The sequence below is a fragment of the Eptatretus burgeri genome, chromosome 8 (genome assembly GCF_056783735.1).
Source record: "Eptatretus burgeri isolate ZD-2024b chromosome 8, Ebu_testis_v1, whole genome shotgun sequence".
Classification (NCBI taxonomy): Eukaryota; Metazoa; Chordata; class Myxini; order Myxiniformes; family Myxinidae; genus Eptatretus; species Eptatretus burgeri.
Window position 1 is genome coordinate 95,854,717 of NC_140968.1, and position 18,745 is coordinate 95,873,461.

At 42.9% G+C, this 18,745-nt stretch overlaps 1 protein-coding gene across 2 annotated transcripts in view; it reads right to left on the reverse strand.

Moving 5' to 3' along the window:
• Positions 1-18,745, reverse strand: part of DHX30 (DExH-box helicase 30) — a 114,673-nt gene that overhangs the window by 71,252 nt on the left and 24,676 nt on the right. For both annotated transcript variants that reach the window (XM_085893095.1, XM_085893094.1), the window contains exons 3-7: positions 18,132-18,242; positions 17,375-17,904; positions 8,480-8,600; positions 5,456-5,602; positions 222-374 (exon numbers count right to left, since the gene is read on the reverse strand). In XM_085893095.1, coding sequence (XP_085749221.1) covers positions 222-374; positions 5,456-5,602; positions 8,480-8,600; positions 17,375-17,904; positions 18,132-18,242 — 1,062 coding nt within the window. The remainder of the gene's footprint in view (positions 1-221; positions 375-5,455; positions 5,603-8,479; positions 8,601-17,374; positions 17,905-18,131; positions 18,243-18,745) is intronic.

An 18,745-nucleotide genomic window follows, 5' to 3' on the forward strand; every position in this document is an offset into this window, starting at 1 on the left:
GCTGATGCAGTGCCCCTATTACCAGTATACTGGTGCTCAGTTCGGCAACCTCGGAAGGATGACAGGTTGAGTCAACCCCCTGGTGTTAATTCAGTGGCTAACGGGGCTCGAACTCAGGACCCTAGGATCCCAAGCCACCACCCAAACCGCAAAGCCAACACCAGGCTTACAGAGTATGATACATCAGAGAAATGTAAAATAAATGGTGGAAATGACCTCACCTGAACCAAGTAGGCGTGCAACTGAGATGCCAGCATCGGTGGCAGGGAGACTGGTGTCGGAAGAGCATTGCGTGCCCGAGCCTTCTTCACCTCTTCCTGGCAATAGGCCACCTGAGGCAGTGGCTGACCATGCGAGCTCACCAAGCCTTGCTCCTAAGGGCGTTGATATGTCATGAAAATGCTCAATAGACTAACAAATAGAGTTGACATTTACAAGAAATTTTCCATTTTAAAAATATTTATTATTATTATTTTTTAAATCAGAGTCCACCGTTTACCAGTTTAATTTCTTAAGCTGTCTTTCAATGCTTTGCTTTTTAATTTTGGTTTATCCACACATCACAAGAACTGCAAAACTCCTTGAAAAGTATTGCCATAAAGTTAAAGTGAAAGTAACCCAAAAATTCATTTGCTAATTTCATGTTTATTTATTTCTCTTTAATGAGACCTTAAGACACTTGTGTTCCATTCTTAAGCATATATAAATTGTCAATTAAAAAGGAAAAGGAAGAAAAAACGATTTAAACAAAAGCAAAAAGGACTGAAAGAAGAAAACTGATAAAGAGAGCAGATCGACATGGTCTGTCTTCTTACCCCAAAACGCATGGGACGACGACATATTTCACTCCCTTCCTCGGTATGTTACACAAAGTATCTAAAGATGCAAGAACTTCCAATGACTGCTTCCTTCATGCACAGAAGAGGTTCGTTATTCTCTAAAAGACCATCCTCCATAGTCAAGGATACTCTTCCAGTATCCTTAACTCTGGATGGTCTTGTCCAACTATGGAGGATGATCTATTAAGGATATTTATCTCGTCTAACTGTTGACATTTCTTTGCTAGCACCCGACTCGGTGGCGTAATGGTTAGAACATCTGCTCTGAGACTTGGGAGGTCGGCAGTTCGAACCTTGGTCGACTCGTACAAAAAAAAAAGAAAAGAAAAAAAAAAAAGGTAAATGCTGCTTCCCTGTTTGACACTCAGCATTTAAAAAGGATAGAGCACAGACAACCAACCATGGGTTGGCAACCATTGGTCAAGGCTTGATGGGCCGAATAGCATGGCCCACTGCTTCTTTGAATTGCTTAACTGGCAGATACATTGGTGCTGTACAAATGCTGCGGTTTATTATAATCATTTATCTGCCCATTCTGGAGTGTTCTTGCGAATTTTATTTATTTATTGGATAGAGTTCCTGCACTCCTCCAATAACCCTCTCTTGGTTAAACTCCCAAAATTCTGACTTTCTGCACATGTCCACTCTTTTAGCCCTCATTTCTCCCAATTGCAGAACCACATTCACACCACACTTCTCCCTCCAAGGTTTTCGAAGGAAGTGGTGCATCAACCATCCCTTCACATATTTTGTACCCCCATTACCCTACCTAACCGAACCGAGCTCAAACCAACCCCTCCTAATGGTAGGTTATTGTGTTTTCTCCCTTCTCATTTTATATTCATTCCTTCCCTTACTTATGTCCAACTGCCCCAATGTTGATTCTTTGCCTTTTTACCCTCCACCACACGACTCTTCCACAAACATCGATGATGTATTGAAAACTATAAAATATAGTTTGACGTGAATGCAATGAAGTCTCTGCTTGCATCAATATCAACCCACTGATACGTTTGATCTCAATTAAAGGTTACATGAGAAGAAGAGGGAAGAAGAGGGAATTAGAGGGAAGAAGATAGAAGAGGAGGGAGGGGGGAGAGGGAGAGGGGGAAGAGGAAGAGGAAGAGGAAGAGGGAGGGGGGAAGAGGAAGAGGAAGAGGAAGGGAGGGGGAAGAGTAAGAGGAAGAGGGAGGGGGGAAGAGTAAGAGGAAGAGGGAGGGTAGGGATGAGTAAGAGGGAGGGGGGAAGAGGAAGAGGAAGAGGGAGGGGGAGGAAAGAGGAAGAGGAAGAGGAAGAGGAAGAAGAAGAACAACAACAACAACAACGCGGAGCTCTCTTAGAGCCAGTGTTCGCTACGCGAGACGCGGCTAAAAAAATAAGTTTTTCTCTGCAATGACTGAAGCAGAGTAAATCCTCTGTATTCACGCGTTCTCTTTTCGCGAGTTCCAAGTACTCGCCAATTGGGAAATATATATGAATTCTTAATTCACAACTCATTGACTTCCAGTATGTGAGAGTTGTTGTTTTTTCCCACTTATCAATTGCCCTTAATCATGGCCTCCAAGCAGAAGATGAGTGGGGAAGGTGAGTTTGCTGGAAAGAGACAAAATAAAGTGACGAGTTTGAGCGAAAAGTGAATGTGTTAGGCAGGCTGGATGAGAGTGCATCTGCAGTTGGCATGAATCTTCCTTCTGACTTCCCCTCCAACACCACCACCACCGTAATCACATAATCATCATCACCACCAATATCTTCATGATCATAATCATCATGAAGTGTAAATAAAATAAAACAAAGTGTTCTGTATACTGCAATTTATTTATTTTAATCATCGTTGTTAAACATTTACCATTCCCCCTAATTTACCATTTCTCCTAAAGAGGGAGGGGGGGGGAAAGAGGAAGAGGAAGAGGGAGGGGGGGGGAAAGAGGAAGAGGAAGAGGGAGGGGGGGGGAAAGAGGAAGAGAAAGAGAAAGAGAAAGAGAAAGAAGAGAGAAAGAGAAAGAGAAAGAAGAGAGAAAGAGAAAGAGAAAGAAGAGAGAAAGAGAAAGAGAAAGAAGAGAGAAAGAGAAAGAGAAAGAAGAGAGAAAGAGAAAGAGAAAGAAGAGAGAAAGAGAAAGAGAAAGAAGAGAGAAAGAGAAAGAGAAAGAAGAGAGAAAGAGAAAGAGAAAGAAGAGAGAAAGAGAAAGAGAAAGAAAAAGAAGAGAGAAAGAGAAAGAGAAAGAAAAAGAAGAGAGAAAGAGAAAGAGAAAGAAAAAGAAGAGAGAGAGAGAGAGAGAGAGAAAAAGAAGAGAGAAAGAGAAAGAGAAAGAAAAAGAAGAGAGAAAGAGAAAGAGAAAGAAAAAGAAGAAGAGAAAGAGAAAGAGAAAGAAAAGAAGAGAGAAAGAGAAAGAGAAAGAAAAAGAAGAGAGAAAGAGAAAGAGAAAGAAAAAGAAGAGAGAAAGAGAAAGAGAAAGAAGAGAGAAAGAGAAAGAGAAAGAAGAGAGAAAGAGAAAGAGAAAGAAGAGAGAAAGAGAAAGAGAAAGAAGAGAGAAAGAGAAAGAGAAAGAAGAGAGAAAGAGAAAGAGAAAGAAGAGAGAAAGAGAAAGAGAAAGAAGAGAGAAAGAGAAAGAGAAAGAAGAGAGAAAGAGAAAGAGAAAGAAGAGAGAAAGAGAAAGAGAAAGAAGAGAGAAAGAGAAAGAGAAAGAAGAGAGAAAGAGAAAGAGAAAGAAGAGAGAAAGAGAAAGAGAAAGAAGAGAGAAAGAGAAAGAGAAAGAAGAGAGAAAGAGAAAGAGAAAGAAGAGAGAAAGAGAAAGAGAAAGAAGAGAGAAAGAGAAAGAGAAAGAAGAGAGAAAGAGAAAGAGAAAGAAGAGAGAAAGAGAAAGAGAAAGAAGAGAGAAAGAGAAAGAGAAAGAAGAGAGAAAGAGAAAGAGAAAGAAGAGAGAAAGAGAAAGAGAAAGAAGACAGAAAGAGAAAGAGAAAGAACCGAGAAAAAGAAAAAGAAAAAAGAGACAAAGAAAAAAAGAAAGAAGAGAGAAAGAGAAAGAGAAAGAAGAGAGAAAGAGAAAGAGAAAGAAGAGAGAAAGAGAAAGAGAAAGAAGAGAGAAAAAGAAAGAGAAAGAAGAGAGAAAGAGAAAGAGAAAGAAGAGAGAAAGAGAAAGAGAAAGAAGAGAGAAAGAGAAAGAGAAAGAAGAGAGAAAGAGAAAGAGAAAGAAGAGAGAAAGAGAAAGAGAAAGAAGAGAGAAAGAGAAAGAGAAAGAAGAGAGAAAGAGAAAGAGAAAGAAGAGAGAAAGAGAAAGAGAAAGAAGAGAGAAAGAGAGAGAAAGAGAGAGAAAGAGAAAGAGAAAGAAGAGAGAAAGAGAAAGAGAAAGAGAGAAAGAGAAAGAGAAAGAGGAAGAGAGAAAGAGAAAGAGGAAGAGAGAAAGAGAAAGAGCGAAAGAGGCAGAGAGAAAGAACGAAAGAGGAAGAGAGAAAGAGCGAAAGAGGCAGAGAGAAAGAGAAAGAGGAAGCGAGAGAGAGAAAGAGGAAGCGAGAGAGAGAAAGAGGAAGGGAGAGAGGGAAAGAGGAAGCGAGAGAGAGAAAGAGGAAGCGAGAGAGAGAAAGAGGAAGCGAGAGAGAGAAAGAGGAAGCGAGAAAGAGAAAAAGAAAGAGGAAGAGAGAAAGAAAGAGGAAGAGAGAAAGAAAGAGGAAGAGAGAAAGAAAGAGGAAGAGAGAAAGAGGAAGAGAGAAAGAGGAAGAGAGAAAGAGAGGAAGAGAGAAAGAGAGGAAGAGAGAAAGAGAGAAAGAGAGAAAGAGAGAAAGAGGAAGAGAGAAAGAGGGAAAGAGGGAGAGGGAAAGAGGAAGAGGGAAAGAGGAAGAGGGAAAGAGGAAGAGGGAAAGAGGAAGAGGGAAAGAGGAAGAGGGAAAGAGGAAGAGGGAAAGAGGAAGAGGGAAAGAGGAAGAGGGAAAGAGGAAGAGGGAAAGAGGAAGAGGGAAAGAGGAAGAGGGAAAGAGGAAGAGGGAAAGAGGAAGAGGGAAAGAGAAAGAGAGAGAAAGAGAGAAAGAGAAAGAGAGAGAGAAGAGATGCATGCAAAAAGAGAAGTGGAAGAGAGAAAATAATCAAATATTTCTGCCTTGAAATATGATCTGCAAAATGATTTTCAAAGGGCACATAAACCTTTGAACTATTGAACTATTGAATCAGTTCATCTTTGCATCACTGTCCATACTTGTGTCAGGTTTGGTTTAAATCCCTTCGCTGGTTCACAAGTTATTGTGGTAACAATGATTTTAAATCAAAGGTTACATGACTATAAACAGTTGACATTTTGAACCCAAGATCAATAAAGCCCATCACTGCATCGTAGTACATACTTATATCAGGTTTGGTCAAAATCCCTTCAGCATTTAACAAGTTATCATGGTAACAAAGACCTGTTAAGCATTCACGAACGGACAACCCAAAAACAATCGTCCGGGCCTTCGGTTAGGGAGGCATAAAAATTAAAAAGCCTGCCCAGGGCATATACCACAGACTGATTATCCCGAAACCTCTCCAGAGGGTGAGTCCACAACAATAATGGCATCCCAAGGTCATCCAATTAGATAGAGAAATATTGTGAGAGAGTGGAGAATTAAAATACAATAAAAACAGCTACCTGTAACCACACACAGGCAAGTGCCGTGACCCAACGCTTGGCTTGTTCTTTATTAGGGGACTGTGCAACAAAGTCATTTGGACTGGGCCAGAAGAGCTTGAGACGGCAGGTAAATGGTGGACGCCGGTTCGAGTAGTACTGCATATACTGCATATGACCAAAAATAAAGAAAAGAGAAGGGAAGGCAGGTGATCACCAAAGCAAACACTTACCAGACACCTGAATAACATGGTCCACTCTCTTGCCAGAGATAATCTACAAATTGACCAATAGTGTTTGTAAAAAACGATATAATTTTTCATTCCTTTCCCCAAACAATCCTCTTAGCATCCCCTTCAAACACTGATCGACTGTCTTAAAAACACCAACAACCAACCATAATTGTACTCTCATAGCATCGGCAAGGAAAAGGAAACCTCAACTTTTTACATATAAATCAACTGATCATGAAGAGAAAAGGAAAAATGTTATTTGTCAGAATTCTAACCCATATTAAGACATGTCTCAACAACAGACAAATCAGCTTAATTCCAATAATCAGCAAGGTCATGGAATCCTCATCACAGCTGACATCAAATCATTCCTTTTCTCCAATGACCTCATCTCAGATAATCAGTTCGGATTCAGACCAGGTCACAATCTTGGACATGCTGCTTCTTACTCTCCCAACAATGGATGGAGGCCCTCAATGTCAGTCATGAAATCAGGGTCATCTCTTTGGACATGTCTCGTGCTTTCGATACAGTCTGGCATCCTGCTTTACTCTCCAAACTCTCTGCCGATAGGATTCAAACTTCCTCTTCAAAAGAACACAATTTGACTTTTCAGGCATCTATCTCACATAAGTGCATACATTGGGAAAAGTAAAATAAAGGTTAAGAAAAGTATGGAAATGGGCAAAGAAAGGGGGAAAAGACATGCTGTTTCTACCTTGGACATACGTCTTATACTCACCCCACAATAGATGGAGGCCCCAAATGTCAGACATGAGATCAGGGCCATTTCTCTGGACATATCTCGCGCTTTTGATAGTCTGGCATCCGGCCTTACTCTCCAAACTCTGCCTATGGCATCCAAGGCCAACAAAACACATGGCTTCCTGATTTCGTCCACTCTTGTAGCCAACGTGTCACACTCAACAGAATCCTTTCATCTCCTCTCTCTGTTAAGGCTGGAGTACCCTGAAAGCTGTGTTCTCGGCCCCCCTTTTCAGAGATTGACAAAATCACAAGCTGTTAGGGTTGGAATATTTCATGGCAGAAGATGGAGTCATCAGCAACAAGATAGAGGATTCTCCAGTCAGAGCTAACAGCTGTTCAAACACTTGGAATGTCTTCACCCTGAGAAATCCCATAAATTCTCCAGCTCTCTTTCTCTCTTTCTAACTCCCCAATTCTCAACTGTCTGTACAGCAACCCTCTCAACCCCCAATACTTTCTCAACAACCCTCTTTGAAGAAGTTTGGGCACTCATACTCGTCTCACGGCGAGCCATGATGCATCTTGGGAAAACCATATTTCAAAGTTTGCCTCCAAAGCCATTCACTGACTGGACATCCTCCATCATGCAAATTCCTTCCATGGCACACCTGAACTCCCATCAATGACTTAATCAGCAGCTGGATGGAATACTGCTCTCCCCTCTGGGCTGTTCCCCACTTCGAGTGAAACTCTCAAAATCCAGTCACTGCTGACCTCCACACATCCCTCATTTGTTCAAGTCTCCCTCTATTTTGTCTCCCAACCCTGTTTCTGCGTTTTGCCCCCCCCCTCTCATTATATTATTGTGTTGCATGTTATTGCTCCTCCACAACCTGAGACTTTGTATAAAATAAAATAAAAAAAACAACTAGAATGGCACATTATAGAGCATATACCTCCACCAGGTTGTGCAGTTTACGTTTTGTATTCCACTGGTGGGCCAGACCAGCATCCAGATTTTCACCAAAATCTAATCAATTCATCTTCGTCACACACCCATCCTGTCCACCAAGTTTCGTCCGAATCCATCCATACCATTTTGAGATATCCTGCTCACAGACAAAGAGACGTGAAAACAAAATCTCTGTCCACTCTCGGTAGCGGAGGTAACAAAATAAAATAAATTCTGGCATGGATCCATCTACATTTAGATCCATGCCAGAATTTATTTCTTAATGCCTCCTTTCAAAATCTTCATCCCACTTGCAGATGATTCCAGGACGAAAGTTCACGTGGAGCTTCATACCTCATGCCCGCTGCTCCAGGCAATATGGAAATGGTAAAGGGCAGAAATTAAAAACAAAGAAAAAAAAAAAAACCTTCAAAACTTCAAGCCCTGACAAGTTTGCATTGAATGATTTCTGAGGTGCATCAGGCTGAAAACAAATAACTAGCAGAAACTTGTCACGTCTGAGAATGGATACATGCACAGTTCACTGGCAGGTTGTTGTCCAAGCAGCCTCAGGTGTTTGAAGTTACAAAGCTTTTTCTTTTCTTTTCTTTCTTTCTTTGCGAAGCATACACAGAACCCCTCTCTTCTGCATTCTTCCATCCCTTCCTCCCTCTTTCCTTTCCTTCCACCACCAATCTCTTCCTCCACCCATCCCTTCCCCATCCTATCCTTTAGTCGCTCTCCATTCAGTTCCCCAACCAACCCTCGTCTGGCTTTTCCCTGTTTTGACCTTCCAAAGCTGCAACAGGCAATGTGTGCACCCAATACCAGATTCCTCGATTAAATCTCCAAATCAATGCTTCCTGGCAACTCAACCTTCATGGCCCCCTTTGAGGTAATTTGTGGAACCACCACCCAACATCGACCCAGTCTCGTTCTTCCACTCAATCCATCATAACCTTCCATCTCCTCTCATCCCCACTTTCAATTTCTCTTCTCAACAGTTTGCCCCCTTCTGTCCTACCCCACTTGCATTCACCTTTGTCCTGAGTTCACCAGTTACCCTCTGCCATATTGTCGGCATGTTGACCTTCCAGCCTCAATGAAATGCAGACACCTCATTTTGAAATTGAATGCACAAGCTTCTCTCACCTTGGATGCTGGGTTACCAGTGGCAATTTGCAGCACATTGTGCAGAAGCTGCTTCGGCTGGGGAAACTTGGCCAGTGCACTGATGGCAGCCACATTGTCCGGAACTCCAGTGTGGTCAGACCTGGAATATTTGCAGCCAAACAGAATCCACAAACACCAATAACTACAAGTCAGATGAATTGGCGAACAAATAACAAATAAACATAATAAAAACAACTAGAGAATTCATAGAACACATCACTGTGTTGTCTTCAGAAACAAGGACATGGTCAGGATCTACAAGCAGCAAATTTGATTGGTTGTGACGATGTAAAATGCTGAAATATTTTGTCCACGTACTGCTAACGGGAAGGGTTTTGAAAGTGCTAAAAAGGGGATTTGTGCTCTCCACTGTTGAAGTATATGATTCAATTGAAATAAAATTAAGATTTTAAAGGTCAGAGAAACGAAAATTTTTTCAGAAGTTTACCGCAATTGATGCAGCGTCTTATACACCAATTTATTTAACACGTTACATTCATTGTTGGTGACTGTGTGTGTCCTTTATTACATCCTTTAAGGGAAACCCAAACCACTCAGACCACTTCGACTCCAACCTATCCCTTGATACCCTACAAAATAGATATAGTGTCTTTTCCTGATTTGTAAAGTAGGTAATTTTGCATTTAAAAGAGAAAATGTTTTTCCTCTTCACCATTAGCCGTGACGCCACTTCTCTATTGTTTACGGGTTACATTGTGGTATGATTTAACTCAAAACGGCTAATAATTTTCGAATTTCCGCAAGTATGGAAAGTGGATGCGTTCTTGGTGTTTGAAGTAAAACAAACCGAGATTGTTTCATGCTACACCAGTGGCCGAAAGACCCCAAGTTTGACAGACGTTAGACGAGGCTTGTCTGAAATACAGTACCAGTGTGAGGATCGGACCGAGAAAATGTTCGCTTTTGTGATTGGAACGTGTTCCAGAGTAGTCCAGTTGCCAAGTTGAGTACCTTGTTGTTGCGAGAAGTGTATTGTTTTTTCATGGTTTTGTACTCGCATGGGTCGATAGAAAAAAATTTAGCTTGGTTGCCGGAGTGGCAACCTTGGGGAACTCCAATAATTTGCATAAATCCGAGATGGCCGCCTCGGACGGAGGTGGAAAATAACTTTTCAACCAATCAACCTACAATCACATGTGATACATTTTTTCCGTATAATTTTGAGGTGAGGAATCGATTTCTGAGGCCAGTTGTGTGGTTCGGGGTCAAATTCAGGGTCAAAGGTTAAGTTCAATGTCATTTTTGGACTATTGAGGGGTTTAACACTTTTTGACCCCTGCAACAACTGCAGATCACTCCTACTCGATAGTTGATGATACTCGTTGATTCTAATCTCACCTCTTCTTCTTTTCAGAGAAACGTATGATGGCTGACTCAAGGTGTCTTCTCCCGGTGTGTCACGGAGGTGGAGAAGAAACGAAATTCACTGAGATCGGGATCAAGAAGCTCATCTCGTGCGCCAAATCCCGTGGAGAAGGGGACCTGCAGGCTAAGCTACAGAACATTATTGATGTTGGTGGAGATGCGGCAGGCATAGCCTGCCACAAAGGTTGCTACTGGACTTATACATCAAAATAGAAAATTGAGAGAGTGAGAAAGTCACAGAAAAGAAAGGCTGAAGATGAGGGTGTAAGGACAACTACAAGGTCTCATATTAAGGTCGCTGACAAAGGTGTGTTTGAGTACAAACGTGATTGTATGTTCTGTAGCGAGGAATGTTTACCCATTGATGATAGACACCCAGAAAGATGGGACCGCATTCGTGAGTGTATGACCAAAGAACGTTTTGACATATAACGTAACCCATTCCCAACTATGAAAGATATGCTCCTTGATGTTGCTGAGCAGCGTAATGATTATGTCGCTAGAAGGGTCAAGTTGCACCTTGCTTTTGTTTCTGATCTACCTTCTGCTGAGTGCAAGTACCACGTCCGCTGCTATAACAGTTTCACGAAAGTCCCCACATATGCCGATTTGCCAACTGGTAGTGCAGATGAAAATGCTCGGAAGGAAGTCATTGAGTACATGAATGGAGACAGGTTGAACTGCATTCCCTGTACTCGGATCTAGGTGGCAAGCTTGCTCGACGTGACATGTTGAGCAAGTTGACTGACTGCATGAGTAAGGATGTTATCGTTGTTCAGGTAGATGGCTGTGCTACCATTGTTGGTTTCTGTGAGTCCGTTGCTAAACGTCTCAAGATAGTTAAGGTAGATGATATGGATGAGAGGAGCATTGCTTCCGTGGTGAGGCAGATCAAGCATGAGGCACGGTCGGTCAAGTACAACAGTGCCAATTATGACCTATCAGAATTTACACAGGCCAACACAATCAAGGCGACCAGGCCAAGTTTGTTGAAGTTGGTTTTGGACCTGGTCGCCGGTGGTAAAGTGACCAATAAATCTCTGAGCCCGAGCCAGTCAATTCAGTCACGTTGCAGGTACCAGAAATCAGACAACATTAGGACTGGCCATCAAACTGTTGCACCGGCACGGCAGTTCCGAACTTCTCAAACTCCTTCATGAGCATGGCTTCACGACCTTGTACGGTGAGGCCCCGAGATTACGAAAATCAGCCGCTCGTCTACTCGGTGACAATGCACAGGTTCTCCACCAGTTCATGGGGTTGTGTAGAACCGTCGGCATCATCTATGCGTGGTTTGACAACTTCGATCTCCAGGTATTCACACCCAATGGTCGACGCACTACACATGTCCTCTCACATGAATTCCAGCAACCTCATCCCACAGGTATGCTGGAGTATGGCCGCGCTAAGCCAGGGATGCAGACCATACTTGCAAAATCTGCTGACCAGCAGGCTCCACCTGAACTTGACATCACAAAGTATGGGTGGGAAATAAAAGATGGCACCCCAGTACCAACAACCTCCGATCAGCCCCCAGGACCCCAAGATCTCATGGATGTAGTGCGGTGCGGCTGTAAGGCGGCAGTGAAGACATGCGGCACTGAACGTTGCAGCTGTCACCATGGGAAGATATCATGCACTGTGTACTGTGCTTGTGTTTGTGTTTGTAGTGACACCTGCTTCAACCCGTTCAAGACAGGAGACAAAGACCAAGATGAAGTGGAAGAAGAAGGAGAAGCAGATGTGGAAGATGACGAGGAAACTGAACATCTTGATCTTGCATTCGGCTCTGATGATGAATGGGAGTGATCGCCGTTAATGAATAAACGCTTGACCACCATCGCTCTGAAAATTTCGTTATTATATTAATTCATTTTTGGCCGAAAATGACCTAGAACTTGGACCCTGAATTTGACCCCGAATCACAAAATTGACCTCAGAAATAGATTCCTCAGGTCAAAATTATACGGAAAAGAGGTATCACGCGTGATCGTAAGTTAATTGGTTGAAAAGTTCTATTCCACCCCCGTCCGCGGTGGCCATCTTGGATTTATGCAAATTAGCGGAGTTCCCCAAGGTTGCCGCCCCGGCAACCAAGCCAAATTTTCTCTATAGACCCATGTGAGTACGAAACCATCAAAAAACAATACACTTCTCATTACAACAAGGTTGAGTACAGAACATATACGGGTGGCAAACGGACGAGAGAATTGTGGTGAAACAGAGATGGCTAGATCTTGCGGGTATCCACCACGATTGAGAGAGGATGCCATCCCCATGATCAAGTGGAAGAAACAGCCGTCGCTCGAAAATGTAACACCATTTCTACTCGGCTACCAGCACATGTACATGGGTGATTTGAGCGGCGAATCAAACATCTGTTGTCAATGCCCGGCAGTTACCACAAGAGCAAATTAAAATAATTATCTTTTATAAACACAAATTTCTACAAATAATATGAACCACCATCGATTTATCGTGGAAAGAAAGTATGCATGCATCTTCATCATTTACTTCTCTGGGAGGATTTTACCGAGGACGCTAAAATTTTCAGGGTACACCCTCCTCCTGGCCACTCCCCCCATTGCTATCCACCATCCCCCACCTCCACCACCGTAATCTTGATACACTGGGGAGAGACATCGACGCCTCACAGACATGACGGTGGGACATGGAACGGACACAAATGGCATCCGGGAAAAGTATGAACGGGACCATCGCATACCATACAAAACACCTGGTCAGCCTGGTGCGACAAAGCATCAATCACCCATTTTGTCCACAATGTCCGAGTGTGCTGGGCGGTGTCCGTGCTGTCGGACATTTTGCTCGAGTACTATCGGACCCCAACATTTGCGGTTCCGCTATTCGCAGACCTAGTGAAGTCGCAGTTCATAAAATCTGACCTGCCTCTACATTTGCAGCCCTGCGATTTGTGTATTGATGGTTATTCACAGGAATATTCGTGGCTTTTTTTTTCCTGGGAATAATCACGTTTTTTTTGGGGGGGGAGGGCATATTCAGCGGTTTTATATTTTCCCTTATGACCCACGAGTCGCCGGGAACCTATCCCACTTTTTCCCATTGAAACAATGCCCCGACATTTGTGGAATTTTTCAGGAGCTTATCCACTGCGAATGTTGGGGTCCGACAGTAACGTATAAACAGATTTATCAATTAATTCAAAAATGACTCCCTTATAAACCGTCAATTAAACAGGAAAAAAATAAAATAAAATAAAATAAAAACCTAACCCTACCGAGGTAAAATGATCATGTGAGTGGTGTTTTCATCTTCAAACACTTCCGCCTTCTTCCTCTGAATCGCTCGCACAATGCTCAAAATGATACGGCTCAACAATTTGCCCCAAAGCGTTTCCATCACTAATTTTGTCTCCAATAGTTTCTTCAAAATACCAATGATCACCTTCAACATTCTGAGAACCAGTGTTGCTTTATGACTGTGGAATCAGTGTACGAATCCGAGCTCGACCTGCACTGTTTCTCAATGTAAAACCACCGTTCGGATCAAGGTGATCAAATACTGACTGTCTTGGGCTTTTTTTTTTTCCAACACTTTGTGACTGGTAAAAAAAAAATTCAATAATCTTTTTTCCCTTCAAATTACACAAGTGATGATTCTCATTGGTTTTCAGAAAGAAAAAAAAAATGCATTTGGGTTTCCCTTTAAAAAGTATATTTCTTGTTTGGAATGATTTTTAATTTTGTTTGACTGTCAGGCAGGCAGACAGAGTAAAATAAATCATCTCACTCTTCTCTGTGCATGCACGATCAGGATTAATTCAGAGCCAAAGTCCTGCAAAACTCCAGGTTAGTTTTCCAATTAGTGTTCAAAATAAAACATTCAAATGAAATCAAGTTGTTCCTCGATCATAAAATGATGTTTACAGAGCGACATACAGACAGTGAATCGATTGTCTAAACCCGTTTTTCGATTCACGTGTGCGCAGGGTAAAAACAATTTTCATGGAGAGACTGAAAGTACTTCCTAATTGGTCACATCAACAATGGATATCCTCATGTGGCTGAAAAATGGCTCCGAAAACAAACTCTTTATCTTTATCAAACAACATCGGTTCAGAACAGTTAAACAAATTTTGTTTTGATCGAGCGTTTTATACCGAGAATGAAAAACAACAACAAACAAGTAGAGGTACAAAGTACACCGCCCCCATGCCAAATAAATTATAATTAACATCCTCCAGCGTGCGACATTGTCGGAGCGCCTTTGGCATCCGGCGATGCCGCCTTGCAGCACATGGAGATGGAAATGGATGAGAGCAGTGTACTTCTGAGATGAATGTGTACAAATGATACTTACTCACCATGCAGTGTTGCAAATTTGGAAGCTTACTGCACACAACAGCCAGGTCCTATAGATCAGCTATGTCGGTAAGTAAGTGTTTCTTGTTCGGGTCTCGTCCTATGTTTAATGGGTGATTAATTGTACGTGCGCTGCGAGTTATTTTGCTAGTTAGGATATAAATTACCAACAACAACACCTGCCCTCGCTTCCTTCCACCATCATCCACCGGCACCATTGCACGCTTGAGTGTTAGCACGTATGTGGGCGGAGTCCAGCATGCTAGGCGGGGTTTCTCTGGACATTGGTGTGCTGGCTTCACCCCAAATATGGGCACAAGCGTTATGCTCTGGCTTCAGCCCAAATATGGGCAGAGCATTCCCTCTCTGCCCAATGAGGGAGTGCGAGCGTGGGATAAGAGAAGCGCGCGTGGGTCAAAGGTGGAGTGGTTGTCTTCTGGTCTTCGAAAAGTTGTCTTCTGGTCTTCGGACGTCTGATGGTTTTCTGAAGCCAGTCGTCGCCTTCCTGGGGTCCCGCCAACAGAGTGTCTTCTCTTGTGGCCTGTGTGCCTGCGAGCCTGTCCTGCTAGGATCGCCTGCCTGGGCTTGGAGCGGCATTGTGTGGCGGGTTCGAGTCCTGCCACACCGGATCGTCGAAGACCGCACGAGGCAGAAAGGTCCAAGAATAGGCTCTGACCTCCAGCTCGCCTTTCCTCGAGCTGGAGGCCTCCAATAAAGACCTGACGGGTCCGTTTCTTTTTGGGTGTACGTGTGTGTGCGTTTGTGGTGCCAGTCTATTAAGTAAAACTGCATATAATAAGTGCTTGTACATAAATTGCTATTCCTTCATTATTCGGTTAACTCTGCCTTCTTGCGTGCTACCCTGCCCATTATAAATAGCTATCCCTTTTGTTAAATGTTCCAGCTTGTTTCTGTGTTTCTTTTGTTGGCTTGGCACTGTGTGTATTGAGAAATAGTGAGGCCGTTCGGGCCGGTAAATTGTTCATTTGGTCCGATGGGCCTTGGTAATCTCCGCTCGGGTTACACACGGTTTGGGCTCGGTAACGGCTCGTTACGCTTGAGGTCCGTTGAGGGTGTGAATTGCCCGGTAGCTTTGACCGCATGGGTAATTAGGTATATTGGAGTTTGGCAATTGACCCTACCCCAAGCAGTCGAATTATTGGTGATTCATGGTCCAGTAAGGGACCCGTGCCTTTCGGACTTATCCAAAAGGCACGACCTCAATTCCAGTGTTTGTGGAGCCGACTCTACTGCTACCTCCAGCGGTCGTGCTCGCCACCGATACCCGGCCCCGTAACAGCAGCACATGGAGATGGAATTGGGAAGGATGTGCAATAAATTGATCGATTGATGAAATGCATAATTAAAACAAATAATTGTAAAATTAATTAATTGGCCAATAACATCCCAAAACCACCAATGCTTATCCGAATCAAACTTTTAAAAAATCAATTCATCAAAAAATGAAAAATTAAGGCCCAGTCACACCTTGACGTTTTAGCCAGCGATGGCAACGTATTAAAATTTATGTAAAACGCTGGCTTACGTTGAACTTTTGATGTTTTTTTTTAAAGATTCGGACGTATTCATAGCGACTTGGTCTTATGTATAACGCATTCGTAACGGACACAGAACGTTTCGTTGTGTTATAGATAACTTATACCAACGAATGCTGAACCTGTTGTCGGCCGACACAACCTATGCCCAACGATAGTCTAACTTAGGCATAGCGCGTTGCACGCATCGCCGACGATGTCGTGATGTAGCCTATTAAAAGGCTGACGCACAACGATTCGAATCATAACTGCCGTAGAAATGGAAGTGTCAACATCGCAGTCACACCTTGGCGATCTTGCCAGCGTATGCCGACCTAAGAAAAATGTGTCTAAAACGTTGGGGCACGTCAAATACGGTATGAGTAAGTTTGGTATACGTGAGTAGAACGCTAAAGTACGCTATCATACGTCGTAGTAAGTAGAGTACTTCAAGAAATTTTAAACATGTTCAAAATTTTACGACGTACTTGGCGTATGACACACGTTCCGCATGCGATGGGGATAAGTTGTACACACGATATGCGGACACTTACACACGTCCACAAAGGCTACTTATAAGCTACTCATAAGTCGAAACACGTCACGGTAATGTGTTTTTTACGCGAAACTTATTTATAACTTGTGTTTGACGTGCTTTGAACCAATTCTTTACGTAGTCCCAACACACATTGACGTATGTAGACGTATTCCAATGACGTCTTCCGGTCGACAAAAAAAATAAATGAACGTGTTTCTAACTTACAACTGCCATATAAAGACGTGTTCCTAGCGATTTTGGGAATTGGTATATAAAAATGGTGTTCATAAAAGGGGAACCCAACAGTGTTTGAGTCCTTTTTGAGTCGATGTCCATGTCAGCAGTAACAGTATCAGTATCAGTATTAGTATTAGTAGTAGTTTGTTCATGTTGGCAGTAGTTGGTGAGTGTGAGGGGGAGGGTGTGGGTTATGATGGATCTTCCTTGCGTCCGCGTGTCCACGGGTAGGAGACATCTTTGCACCATTGTTCGAAGTTCTTCGCGGCTAATGAATAATGAAGTTTTTCCCAAAGCACATCTTCACTTTTGTCCCCAAATTTCAGCTTCCGAACTCAAAGGATGGCTGAGATATCGCCCGGACACACAACAAAGCAAGAAAAACGAAGTAAAAACAGTTTGTTTGTTTTGCGATTGCATTTGCTCAAGTAAATAGAGAACTAGAAGAAGTACTGTACTGCACATAAAAGAACAAGTACTGCACATTGTATTTTATGATGATAATGTCAAAAAAAATACTCCCTTCCTTCGACACCCGGCAATGACGTAGTGCATCACCGAGACATGGACTTGGGAAGGAGCGGTGTACAACAAGGTTGAACATGAAAATTGATATTCGGTTACAATAGCTTTGTGCAATAAATGGCAACAGCTCTTAAATCATTGCTCAGTTACAATGTTACGCGACTTTTTGCTGTACAAATGTAATCTTTAAATCACACCCAAGCACCACCACAAAATGAAAAATAAATAATAAGCACTCAAACACAGTGGAATTTTGGAGAGCCAATAAGAAAAGGTCATATTAGAACAAGCTTGGGTGCAAATGACGAACCTTGCCGATCGTTTGGTTATACCACACTTCTCCACATTGATGAAGCTGCTTTGAAATGGTTCCACCGTCATATCGTTCACCATCGATGGGGACTTCCTTGTGTGGCTGACGAGTCGCCTCTTCCTGCGAGATCTCACCTCACTCTCCATCCTTGTGTCACTCTTTGCTGCCTTGTCCATCTGCTGTGTGAACTCTCCCAGACTACTCCACCAGCCATCCATGCCGTCTCCACCCGATTGGCCATTATGGTCATCGCCCCCGCCTCTTGACCCAAAACTTTCATTAAACACTCTCCTTTCCCCTCCGCCACCTCCTCCTCCTCCTCCTTTCCTTCTGTCAGAACAGTTCCACACGGAGGGCAATAACTGCAATCTGCCAACATGGACATCGTTCTGAGCAATTCCTATTGGGCTGGTAAACCCTGAAGATGAACACTGTTTCACCAGTGTACCCGTTTGATCTGCTCTCCTCGAAAGCCTGCAGTTCGCCGTCTTCAAGGGCTCATTGTCCTTTCCAATGAAACCGAGATCCTGAAACAACAACCCAAAGAACAGACAGACATAAACCAGGGGATCTTTCAATCAGCTCAATCCAACAATCACCCTCATGACAACATTCTAAATGTGATAAGATGCAAGTTATCTCAATAAATCTCAAATGAGTCAACCAAAATAAGTTTTGTGTTCAGCAGATAAATGCCACACCGTTGGAGAAACGGGCATCAAATCTTGCACAGGTTTCAAGGTCTAATTGATACCTTGAGGCGCTGACAAGCTAATGCCGCGGCATGGCGCTCCGCCTGTACCTTACGCCAACCACGTCCCTCCACCCACAGGTCTGCAGGCCAGGACACGTGCAGTAAGCAACGCTGTCCACAAGAGAAAGAGCAAAATGAGAAAAGTGGGTTCACAAACACACGGCAGAGACTCGTGTTTGTAAAATCCACGAGAGACGGAAACTGATCTCAGATAAAAAATTTTTGGCGATTGCATTTGCTCAAGCAAATAGAGAACTCGAGAAAAGAACAATTACTGCACATCGTATTATATTATGATAATGTCTTCGAAAAAATTAATAAACAGAGAGAAAACATTTGGAACACTTGCCGATTGTCAATTCAACATTGTCAATTTCATACCGATTGTCCCCAATACAAATATTGAGCATACCTCTAATGAGAAAACATTCATGATGTGAAATCATCCAACATAAAAACATAACCAAAGTAACGTCCTCATTCCCAGAGCTACCAACAAAAGCCTCCAAAAACACTTCCGTGTCACAGCATCATTGGTTGTCATCCTCGTGTCCAAATCATGGTGATCATAGCCACTTCCACCTCCAGAACGGGAATCAATACTGACGCCAACA